We start from the raw sequence: 12,634 nt of genomic DNA, 5'->3' as shown, positions 1-12,634 counted from the left end.
GCCTGCTCCCAATGTAATGGACATGTGGGAAGACTCTCTCTCTTCCGTTGGGGACCTGGGACTCTGCAATTGTAAGCCATTTCCTTGATAATAAACTTCTCTTTATATATCTATGCTTCACTGGTTTTGCTTCTCTTGAAAACCCAGCGTAAGACATGTATTGAGTTCATTTTTGTTTTTCAAACTATTCTTGTTCTTATAGGCCAAGATCTATTTTATACAAATATTCAGTAATGTTTACTAAAACTTTTTGTGCAAGTTAATCTTGAAGTAAAAATATAAATTTAGATTCCAATCTGCTCACAATCAATGAGCACCGGTCAGAGAGGGGAGCAAACCACTCTTTGTGAGTTTATGTTTAAACACAACAGCATGTAGTCTCATGAGGCACAGGGGGGAAGGTGGTTAGAATGAGCTGTGTGCCATTCTGGCACTTAATCTCACTTGGCTTCCACTTTCTTTATCTGTTAGATAAATCTAAGAAACAGTTGGTCAATTTCTTTTGTAATAATTTTAGCTATTATGTAAATACATAGATTGAGTAACTTTTTAAACATTTGATGAAAAAGAAAAGTAAATAACAAAACATGTATTTGCAATGCAGTAAATTGCTTGGTATGGTATTTCTAGCCATAGTGTTTGTGACTTCCACTGGGCAACCATGAAGATTGAGTGTATTTCCTCTTTTGCTGATGGGTCTGGGCAGAGAAAGTGGGGGACAAGGATGATAGAATTCTATGATTCAGTTGTGAATGACTGTTAACAGGGTTAATTGTGATTGTAAAAACTTGGAACTCTAATGAGGGATTAGTCAATTTTGCCATCCTGCTGGGTATAAAATGAGCTATCTCAGAAGCAGGAAGTGGGGGAAGAATCTCATTGCCAACAAGAAGAGCCAGGAGTGGAACACTCATTTGGACCCAAGCTGCCTGCACATTGAACCTCTGACTCAGGAGCCAAAGCTGTGACACCAGAGCAGTGGTAAATGAGTGTCAGCAGAACCAAGGGCTTCCCAATCCATTAAGTGAATACAACGGAATGCTTCTGTGCAGGAGATCTGTTTGTGGAGCTGGTGCTTCAAGGCACTGAATCGGGGAGCTAGGTTTGCTGATACACAGAGCTAGAGCAGAGCGTCTTGGGGCTGAGGTTTTTAGTTGAGTAGTGTGCCCCCGGGCATTTATCAGCAGCCCTGAACAAGCCTTGTAGCACTGTCCTAGCAGGGCAAAGGCCAAAGACCAGAGTGATACCTGCCTCCAGACATGGCTTGCAAAAGGCTGTCCGGACTGAAGAATTGTGTCTTGAGCATTTCTGTTTCTGAATTGTAACCAGTTAATTTCTCGAATAAACAGAATAAACTCAAACAGTAGAGTGCTGTTTGAGTTCTATGTGGTCATTGCAATGAATTACAGAACCCACTTGAGAAGTAGAGTGCTATGGGAGGGGTACTTGGTGTCAGAATTGGTAAGGAATGTTGGAGGCTGGAGGTATATCTGACCTCAGCCTCATAGGAATTAGCCTTGGGCTGATGAGTTTGGTTCTTCTTTTCCCGTGAAGTCAGAGGAGGAGAGGCGCACTCCCACACCAGTTTTGACAGTATTAAAAACTGCATTCTTAATACCTCAACAATTCAGCGTTTAAGGAATAGCTGTTTATCTCATCTCCAATTTCATGATGGCCTTCCTTCTTTAATCATAGTGCTATTTGATTGGAATTATTATGTATACACTCTTTTTCTTGTGAACCTTCCAAGCCTAAACCAACATTTATTTTATTCTCTTGTTATTACTACAGACCCATCAGAGTTTTACATTCACTCAAGAGTCCTTTAACATGTATCTGGAGCCAGGCTCTCCTATAGGTGATGGTGGCTGTTGTGTGCTGCAGCATTAGTTGATTCTGACTCTTGTATAGGATTTTCTGAGGTTGTAAAATCTTTATGTGAGCAAAAAGCCTCATCTTTCTCCAACTTAAAGACTTTTTTGTTGGTTCCATATAGGGTCTTGGAGGAGCAACTAGTGGGTTTGAACTACTGACCTTATGAGCAGTCCAGTGCTTATCCTACAGTGTCACAAAAGGACTCTTTGTTGTTGTTGTTAAGTGCCATTGAGTCGCTTCTGACCCATAGCGACCCTGTATATGGTTTTGGAGGAGTAGCTGGTGAGCTTGAACCACTGACCTTGCAGTTCAAATGGCTTTGCTGTCTGACGTATTACCCACAGCGCCACACTAGGACTTGTTGTTGTTGTTATGTGCCGTGGAGTCGGTTCTGACTCACAGCAACCCCGTACAGGGTTTCCGAGGCTGTAAATCTTTACTGGAGCAGAAAGCCTCAGCTTTCTCCTGCGGAACAGCTGGTAGTTTCAAACTGCTGATCTTGCGGTTCACAGCCCAATTCATAACCACTAGGTTATGTATTTATGTTTCATCGCAACCTTATACACAATAGTATGAAATACTGGTACATTTAGGAAAGAGCATAGTCAGAGTGGCAGGGGAGTAACCAGCTCAGGAATGGTAGTATATGAAAGAACTGTGTCATAGGAGAAGTGAAACCTGAGTGATCTTAAAACATGAAGATTTTCTAAGCAGAGAAGGGCCAGGAGGCCAGAGGGAGTGCCAAGGAATGGAGGCCTGGTTTGGCAGGCCTTCTTCCCAGGGAGATTTGCCAGGACAGTAACATGCTAACAACACCTGAGTTATCAGACTGCAGTGACACTTAGATCATACGTTGGTTTCTTTGATAGCTCATCCAGCATTTCTCATGCTCCTGCCAGGCTTCTCACCACAGTAGTTATTCATCTGCCAACCTCTTTATAGTCTCCACACTGAGATCCCCTGCCTTCAATTAATGAATATTTTACTTTTCTACTGTAGACTTGTTTCAGTAGCATTTGGAAAAAGTAAGGTCAGATTGTTTCCCTTGGAGAGGTGCTGCAGTCTACCACTGTCAGCTCTTAAACAGGCCCCACCTGGCCTGACACTTGCAATGCTGAGAACCAGCTGTTTTTCAGATACTTTCAATAGGGCTTTTCTTTGGCACATCTAATCTATGATGGGGCACTGGGCCAGACTTTGTGTGTTTAAACAGGGTAGATGACATGAAGAGTCTCTTGTACTTGGGGCATATAGCCAGGGAGGACCAGACCCTTGGTAAAATGGGGGCTCAGCAAAAAAGAGGAAGCCCTTCAAGGAGGTGGACTGACACAATGGCAGCAACCATGAGCTGGGTGCAAGCATGATGATTGTGTGGATGGCAAAGGACTGGACAAATGTTCATTGTGCTGTGTGTACGGTCACTATGAGTTGGTACCAACTGAAGGCAACTAAACATTTCTGTAGAATCATCTTCAAGGAAAGTAAGAATAGGAAGGGGTGGCGTATAGTTAGATGTGGATTAAAAATGAGGATTGGTGGTTGTGGAGGCAGGAACTAGATCTATTCATATCTTTACTATGTGCTGGGCTCTAAGGGGGGCAGTCCTGGTGTGGAGTCCTCAGAGCTCCAAGGAACAGCTAGTGAATTTGAACCACCAACCTTGCGGTTCAAAACGACCATGAAGTCCAGTGCATTATACCACAGCACCACACCAGAACTCCATTTACAAGAATAAAACACATGTAATTATCCTCATATATCAGAGGAGAAAGCTGTGGCAGTCTGCTTCCAGACACTGCAGCCTTGGAAACCTAGGGACAGTTCTACTTTGTCCTATGTGGTTGTTATGAGTCGGAATTGACTTGAAAGTAAAGGATTTGGCTTTCTGTTTTGGTATCAGAGGAAGATAGCAAACTCAATGAGGTTGGTTTATTATTTAAGGTATAAGAGATCTTGTTACATTCAGACCTTATTCTTCTATCTTCTACTTAAGATTTGCTTTTCTGAAGCTTCTAACAGCTGGTTTTACCATCTTCATTTTTCCTCATTATCTTCAACATTTAACAAAACACTTCCTCATTAATATCCTTATCTTCTGCTACCATCCTGGTGTCTTCAACAAATGCATGGGTGCTCATACACAATCTGGGTTCTCAGTTTTCTAAATACCTCCCTAACTTGGCCACTCTTTTTCAAGTCCTTATTACCAATAGAAATGATACCACTTCTGAAGTAAAAAACTGTAAACATCTCTCTCTAACCATCACCACTTTCTTATCCTTGTAGTTCTTTTGTACTTAAAGCCACCAACGCTACTGTTGTTAGTGCCACTGAGTCAGTCCCAACCCATAGTGACCCTGGATAGGGTTTCTGAGGAGCAGCTGGTGAACTTGAACCAGTGACCTTGCAGTTCAAAGTGACTTTGCAGTCCAGGGCATTAACCCTACAGCGTCACACCAGGACTCCATCAACTCTACTACTTTCTCCTAATATAGCAGTTCTCTCTTAGCTTCACTTCTCTCCTTGTGTGGGTAACATGCTTCTGTTCTGTTATAATCTTTTCCTTGCAAATACCTCAATATTCTTGTCCTTTTCTTAGAAAGGGGATCCTTTCTCCTCTCACAGGCCATTTCCTCCACTTATGTTCTAGATTCCAGCCCATCTTACTTTCCCCAAGGCTTGCTCTTAACTGTTACCACCTCTCCTCCCAGCAACATCAGTCCTGTGAGCTCTATCATTCTCTGCAATTATTCTTCTCAGCAAATACGTTCTTAGCCCTTCTACCTACATAATTTCTCTGCAATCACAGCCAAACTTCTAAAAAGAGTCCCTTTTGAAAAGAATCTACAGGCATTTCCTCATTGCCCATTCTCTTTTCAAATTCACTCCAAAATCTACCATCCCCATCACTCTTTGCGAACCCACTCTTTAAAGATCACCAATAGCCTCCATTCTATCAAATTCAATATACATTTTTCTGACATGATCTTTCTTGATCTCTCAACAACAGCAAACACCGATGCTCCTTCTTTCTTGAAGCATATGCTTTGTCTTCACGGCAACACGATATCCTTGTATTCTCTTACCTGACTACCAGTTCCTTCTCAAATCTCCTTTGATGGCTCTACTTCCTCTACATGACCTCTAAATCCTGGTGTTCTTCACAGAAACTCTTGTTGCTCCTATGCTACTTGCTGTTTTCTAGGAATACTTTTTACTGAGGTGTTCTTAACATTCAAAGAACATCAATTATCCTCTATTTTCCAGTAACTATAATTTATATCTCCATTTTGGACTTACATGTTCATCTATCACTACTCATGTTCAAATTGGAACTTTTAATTTTTTTTTGTAGCACCATGTCTCCCTGAAAAATGTTCCTCCCTCTCCCTCCATCAGCATGCTCCATCCTCAGGAAATGGCACTACCAGCCAAATGTCCTAGCTCTCTAGTCTGCAATCTGTAACTTCCTTTTGGTTACTCTTGGTTCCTTCACTCACCATATGTAATCCATCAAGTCTACCTCTAACATATACTTCAGATGTTTTCTAAAGTTGTTAAATGCCATTGAGTCGGTTCCAACTGTTATCTATAGTAGGAGTTACATTTAGTTTTCCGCCTCAAAACTACCCTATTACTTTCTTTATAGCATTGATCTTTATCTGTCATTATTTACTTATTTTTTAAAATTTGTTCCATTAAAAAAGTTCTATGAAGGTAGTGCTCATATCTCTTGCCCATTTACTATTGTATAGCCAGCAGCTCACACTAGGGTCTTTAGTAAATGAATCTCGTTCTAGAAGAAATGACAAACCCTAGACTTCTATTTTCAGGGCGAACACAAGTATTTGAGCCAAAAAGGTACCTTACAACATGTGGGAAACGCCTCAACATGTATTCTAATGTTCCCAATATAAACCTCATTCTACAGATTATTTACCTAGCAGAACACAAAGAGGAAGTGAGAGAAGATTGGCCACAGGAACTTTTGATAAAGAACAAAGCATCCATTAGGTTAGCCTGGGCTACGTTTCTCTTCAGAGCACAAGTGAGGGAGGCAGTTAGGCCTAGGACCGAATCTCAATCCTAGTGTAAGTTCTGTCTTCTCACAATTATGCCTGCTAATGGAAAGACACCACGAGAGAGGATCAAATTACATATCATTTATGCAAGTTCTTTCAGTGCCTGAAATCATTCCCATTCTAAAAAGGCATACTGTGGTTGGTAACAATAATATCAATGAAAATATGATCTAACACGGATGCTAGTTTTTAAATTGCCATATATCATTGACATTCTCTTTTATCAGAAAAGGCAGGAATTATCTTGGTCTGAAAAAAGTATAGGGCTTCGAGTCAGATGATCTCAGTTTCGATCATCTTATATGTTGTTGTTGTTAGGTGCCAGTGAGTCAGTACCGACTCATAGCGACCCTGTACACAACAGAAAGAAACAGTGCCTGGTCCTGGGCCAAGCTCACAATTGTTGCCATGCTTGAGCCCTTGATGCTACCACTTTGCAAATCCATCTCGCTGGGGTCTTCCTCTTTTTCTCTGACCTTCCACCTTACCAAACATCATATCCTTCTCTAGCAACTGGTCCCTCCTGACAATATGTCCAAAGTATGAGAGATGAAATTTGGCCATCCTGGCCTCTAAGGAGCACTCTGGCTGCACTTCTTCCAACACAGGTGATGGTTGTTCTTTTGGCAGCCCACGGTACTTTCAATATTCTTCTCCAACCATAACTCAAAAGCATCAATTCTTCTATGGTCTTCCTTATTCAATGTCCAGCTTCTGCATGCATATGAGGTTAATGAAAATACCATGGCTTGGGTCAGGTACACCTTAGGCCTCAAGCTGACATCTTTGCTCTTCAACACTTTAAAAAGGTCTTGTGCAGCAGATTTGCCTAATGCACTATATCATTTGATTTACTGACTGCTGCTTCCATGAGTGTTGATAGTTGATCCAAGAAGAATAAAGTTCTTGACAACTTCAATCTTTTCTTCTCAGTGGTGAGTTTTTTTTTCTTTTTTTCTTTACATTGAGATGCAATCCATACCATCAGTAAATATTTGAAGTCCTCTTCACTTTTAGCAAGCCAGGTTGTATCATTTGCATATCGCAGGTTCTTGATGAGTCTTCCTCCAATCCTGATGCCATGTTTTCTTCATAGAACCCAGCTTCTCGGATTATTTGCTCAGCATACAGGTTGAATAAGTATGGTGAAATAATACAACCCTGTCACACACTTTTCTTAATTTTAAACCAGTCAGTGTTCCCATGTTCTGTTCAAACAATTGCCATTTGGTCCATGTACAGATTCCTCATGAGCACAATTCAGTGTTCCGGAATACTCATACTTCGCAATGTTGTCCATAGCTTGTCATGATCCACACCATTAAAAGCCTTTGCACAGTCAATAAAGCACATGCAAACATCTTTCTGGTATTCTCTGCTTTCAGCCAAAATCCATCGAACATCAGCAGTGATATCCCTTGTTCCACAGCCCCTTCTGAATCTGGTTTGAAACTCTGGTAGTTCTCTGTCAATGTATGCTTGCAGCCGTTTCTGTACTACGCTTAGTAAAACTTTACTCCCATGGGATAGCAAAGATATTGTCTGATGATTTCCGCATTCCATTGGAATGGGCACAATTCCAAATTCTCTTTTGAATGGGCACAAATAAGGATCTCTTCCAATCAGCTGGCTAGATAGTTGTCTTCCAAATTTCTTGGCATAGATGAGTGAGTGCCTCCTGTGCCATCTCACTTTCTTGAAAGATTTCAATTTGTGTTCCATCAATTCCTGGTGCCTTGTTCTTTGCTAATTCCTTCAATGCACCTTGGACTTCTTCCTTCAGTATCATTGGCTCTTGAAATGGTTGAATATCAACCATTTCTTCTTGATACAATGACTCTGTGAATCCCTTTCATCTTCTTTAGGTACTTTCTGCATTATTCAATAATTTGCCCAGAGAATCCTTCAATAATGAAAGTCGAGGCTTCATTTTTTTCTTCAGTTCCACGAGCTTGAGAAATGCTGAGCGTGTTCTTCCCTTTTGGTTTTCTGACTCCAGATCTTTGCACATTTCATTATAATTATTTGACTTTGTCTTCTTGAGCTGACCTTTGAAATGTTCTGTTCATCTCTTGTACCTCCTTATGTCTTACATTTGCTTTAGCATTTCTACGCTGGAGAGCAAGTTTCAGTGTCTCTTCTGACATCCATTTTTATCTTTTCTTTCTTTCTTGTCTTCTTAATGACTTTTTGCTTTCTTCCTGTATGATGTTTTTGATGTCATCCCACAACTCCTCTGGTCTTCAGTATTGAATGTTTAATGTATCAAATCTCTTCTTCAGATGATCTCTAAATTCAGGTGGAATATACTCAAGATCATATTTTGGCTCTCGTGGACTTGTTTTCATTTTCTTCAGTTTGTTTGAATTTGGATATGAGCAATAGATGGTCATTTGCACAATCTGCCCTATCCTTGTTTTGACTGATGATATTGAGCTTTTCCATTGTTTCTTTCCAGATGTAGTCAATTTGATTTCTGTGTATTCCATCTGGTGATGTCCATGTGTATAGTTGTCTCTTATGCTGTCTAAAGAAGGTATCTGAAATGAACAAATCATTGATTTTGCAGAATTCTATCATGCGATCTCCAGCATCATTTCTATCACAAAGGCCATATTTTCCAACTAGTGTTCCTTCCTCTTTGTTCCCAACCTTTGCATTCCAAACAGCAGTAATGATCAATGCATCTTGATTGTATGTTTGATCAATTTCAGATTGAAAAAGTTGGTAGAATTCTTCTATTTCATCTTCACTGGCTTTAGTGGTTGGTTCGTAAATTTGAATAATATTGGTATTAACTGGGCTTCCCTGTAGGCAACATGGATATTATTCTATCACAGATAGCACTGTACTTCATGACTGATCTGGATAAGTTCTTTTTGACAATGAATGCAACACCATTCCTCTTCAATTTGTCATTCCCAGCATAGTAAACCATATGGCTGTCAAATTCAAAATTGTCAATACCAGTCCTTTTCAGCTCACTAATGCCTAAGATATTGATGTTTATATGTTCCATTTCATTTTTTACAATTTCCAATTTTCCTAGATTCATACTTTGTACATTCCATGTTCCAATTATTAATGGATGTGTACAGCTGTTTCTCTTCATTATGAGTTGTGCCCCATCAGCATATGAAGGTCCCGAGGTCTTTACTCCCATGAGCTTTACTCCATTCGCATCATCACAGTCAATTCTACTTTGAGGAGGCAGCTCTTCCCCAGTTGCATTTTGAGTGCCTTCCCACCTGAGGGGCTCATTTTCCGGCACTATATCTGGCAGTGTTTCTCTGCTATTCATAAGGTTTTCAGTAACTAAATATTCGGAAGTAGTTCATCACTCCTTTTTCCTAGTTTGTCTTCGTCTGGAAGCTCATCTGAAACCTGTCCACCACGGGTGACTCTGCTGGTATTTAAAATACCGGTGGCATAGCTTCTAGCATCACTTCTAGCATCACAGCATCTCACAAGCCACCACAGTACGACAAACTGACAGGCGAGTGGTGGTGTACCTTATGTGAATTTGTGTAAATCATTTAATCTCTGTAAGCCTTTTCCTTGCGTAAAATTGAAGACTTGCAGCACACTGTATGGCCTTCATGTACACTAAAGAAATGTTCCATTAATCTTGCTTTAAAAGTTGAGGCAGAGGACAGTTAAGTAATTTAGGACATCTGATGGTCATCAGAAATACCAGGCTAGCAGGTGAAGTCTTTCTTACAAGTGCAGAAAAGATAAACAATTACTCTAAACTTTTAAACACTAGATCTTCCACCTAAGACTAGTTACAAAAGGCAAACTGGCTACTGGTGATATTATCAGTTTACCTTTCAGATTCATACTGGTACAAGTATTCATATGTAATATTCTCCAATGATAGCAAGCAAAGCAGTGCTAATCAATTTTCTCATTTCGGTTCTTTTAGTTTCACTTTTTCAAACTCTAGGAAAATTTAGCAGTGCTTCTAAGCATCCTAACAGTAGAAATGGCTGGAAGAGAAACACATGCAATAGGAATGTGTAACAAGCTTTTGTTTTTATTTTTGTAAAGGAATTGCTGGAAGATCTTTTTCTGGACAGCCTATAGAAAAGGCCTATCTGACATGCAGAAACCAGAATCTGTTTACTGATTCTCACAAAATCATTGAATTCTCTTACAAGGCTAGCAGAGTTTGGTCACTTTCTCAGCCAACAAAGTTTTGTTCAAGTTCTTTCAAAACTTCAAATTTTAAATCTACAATATTTTCAGAATTCAAATTACTAAAATAATGCTTCTGATTCTACTGTTCAAGACCACTTTTATTGTGAAGAGTTGGTTGGTTGGTTGGTTATGTGCCATGCAGTTGGTTCCGACTCATAGCAACCCTGTACAGGGTTTCTGAGGCTGTATATCTTTACGGGAGTAGAAAGCCTCATCTTTCTCCTGTGGAAGAGCTGGTAGTTTCGAACTGCTGACCCTGAGGTTCACAGCCTGATTCGTAACCACTACACTACCAGAGCTCCTTATTGTGAAGGGTAAACCAGTTCTATTGTTATAACAGTTTTATAGAGACTCATTAGCATCAATATTCAGCTAAGAGATAAAAGCAGATGAATTTGAGGAAAACACTATTAACTAGGGATGATTCAATCTTAGATGGAGAGTTCGCTCATCTTCTGCATAACTTATCAAGTTCCTCTTCTAAAAATCTGTCTTTTTTCATTAAGCTGACAAAAAGGAGTCAATGATAAAGATTATGAAGAAAATTGCTAAATTCAGACATATAAAACGAACTTTTTCTAACAATTGACCTTTTCAGAAACACTCACATAAGTATCCTATTAAATATATCATAATACCCTCAGCCTTCATTGATTCAAACATCTATTTCCAGCCAGTTACCTCAACTTAAGGATCTCAGGTAGTGTAGTGGTTATGAATTGGGCTGTGAACCTCAGGGTCAGCAGTTCGAAACTACTAGCTGTTCTGTGGGAGAAAGATGAGGTTTTCTGCTCCGCAAAGATTTATAGCCTCGGAAATCCTGTACAGGGTTGCTAAGAGTCAGAACCAACTCCACAGCACATAACAACAACAACAGCCTCTACTTGGTCCTGGGTCTTAGGTGTTTACGATAGGTAATTATACTGTGAGGTGTCAGTTTGAGGAGGAAACCAGAAACAGGACTAGGTTTAATGGTAAGTGAACTTTCTTCAGTGAAATCACAGACCCCTGAAAGAAGCCGTCTGGGTCTGTGTTAGAAGTCCAGCTATGTTTTCAGAAATTTTCTACTATTTAATTCCTCATCTCCCTCCTTCCTCCCTTCTCCCAGACCTTGTTGCACAAATAAATTCTTAATTAAAACACATGCAATTGAAATATGGAAGTTCTATGGAGAAAAGGATAAGCACTGTACTGCTAACTGCAAGGTCGGTAGTTCAAACTCACTATGAGTTGGAACCGATTCCATGACATTCAACAACACCAACAAAAACAAGGCGAAAGTCAGCTACACTGTTCCTAAATAGCAATGGATGGTGGAGATGAAGAGCCCATTGAGTTTTTAAAGGAGGATATGGCTAGGATCTCTAGCTTCATGCAATGCTTATGTTGTTGTTGCTGTTACGTGCCGTCGAGTTGATTCCTACCCTAGGTGACCCTGTATGGGGTTTCCGAGGAGCAGCTGGTGAGCTAGAACTGCCAACCTTGCAGTTCAAACAACCTTGCAGTCTGGCGCAGTAACCCACAGCGCCACACCAGTATAGAATTACATTAAACACTACAAAGCAGTACTATACAGAAAACAAGTTTCCAGTCTTAAGATAAAATTCAGTCTCCCAAAACATACAATTCTACTTCTAGTTCTCCAATCTATTAAGCAATCACCAGAGTAACTTGGTGAGTATCAACAAAGAAATGAGAATGATCACCTCCATTTCGTACATCGGAGGCCCAAGGATGTCTTTCAGAGCATGAAAATCAATCAAAATTGGCATTTCAGGGGGTAGCGTCAAGTCAGTAGTGTCACTGAGAGATTCAGGTTTTGTATCTTCTAAGACGTGTTCTCTGCAACCTAAAAGAGAAGGATTTATTGAGAAGGTTACAAAAATCACTGCTAGTAAATATCAAAAAGCAAATATATTTCAACAGTGCAGTCTCTTTTATGCATTTATTAATGGCAAAGAAGCTCATCTTGTGTATATATGAAAGTTAGGCAGAAGAACGTTTTTCAATAAATAATTATTTGAGAATGTTATAATTCAACCACCTAGTTCATTTATTTTTCCTTATTGTCTATCTCTTCCCATTTCAGTGTGAGCTTCATGAGGGTAGCAATGACCTTTAGAAGTCAGATATGGAAGGTCCAGTGCACTTGATTACCTTGTAAAAATCTGGTAGATCAATGTAACTCAGCCTATGACAAACTTTTTTATTCCCTCTACTCTTGATTACTTTTCAGAGGATTAATTCAGTTACACCATTTTCTGCCCGTGGAGAACATGAACTTGGAAATGATGGAATCTACAACATACAATGAATGACTCCTTTATAAGCATATAGCTCAACTCCAAGGTTATAATTTTCCAGTAAAAATAAATGCTAATGTCAGAGAACAAACAAGATGGCGGATCAGGTGGAGGTGCAGTAAAGGAGCTCTGCCAGCAACAACACAGACTACCGGACCAAGCAGGCTCAGGGGC

At 40.0% G+C, this 12,634-nt stretch overlaps 1 protein-coding gene across 2 annotated transcripts in view; it reads right to left on the bottom strand.

Annotated features, from left to right (window-relative positions):
* LONP2 (lon peptidase 2, peroxisomal) overlaps positions 1-12,634 on the bottom strand; it is a 166,292-nt gene that overhangs the window by 16,600 nt on the left and 137,058 nt on the right. For both annotated transcript variants that reach the window (XM_006872570.1, XM_006872571.1), the window contains one exon: positions 11,864-12,006. In XM_006872570.1, the coding sequence (XP_006872632.1) occupies positions 11,864-12,006 (143 nt within the window). The remainder of the gene's footprint in view (positions 1-11,863; positions 12,007-12,634) is intronic.

This window comes from Chrysochloris asiatica, unplaced genomic scaffold (assembly GCF_000296735.1).
Source record: "Chrysochloris asiatica unplaced genomic scaffold, ChrAsi1.0 scaffold00204, whole genome shotgun sequence".
Taxonomy (NCBI): domain Eukaryota; kingdom Metazoa; phylum Chordata; class Mammalia; order Afrosoricida; family Chrysochloridae; genus Chrysochloris; species Chrysochloris asiatica.
Note: the sequence above shows the minus strand (reverse complement) of the source record. Positions and strands in the feature narration are given on the sequence as shown.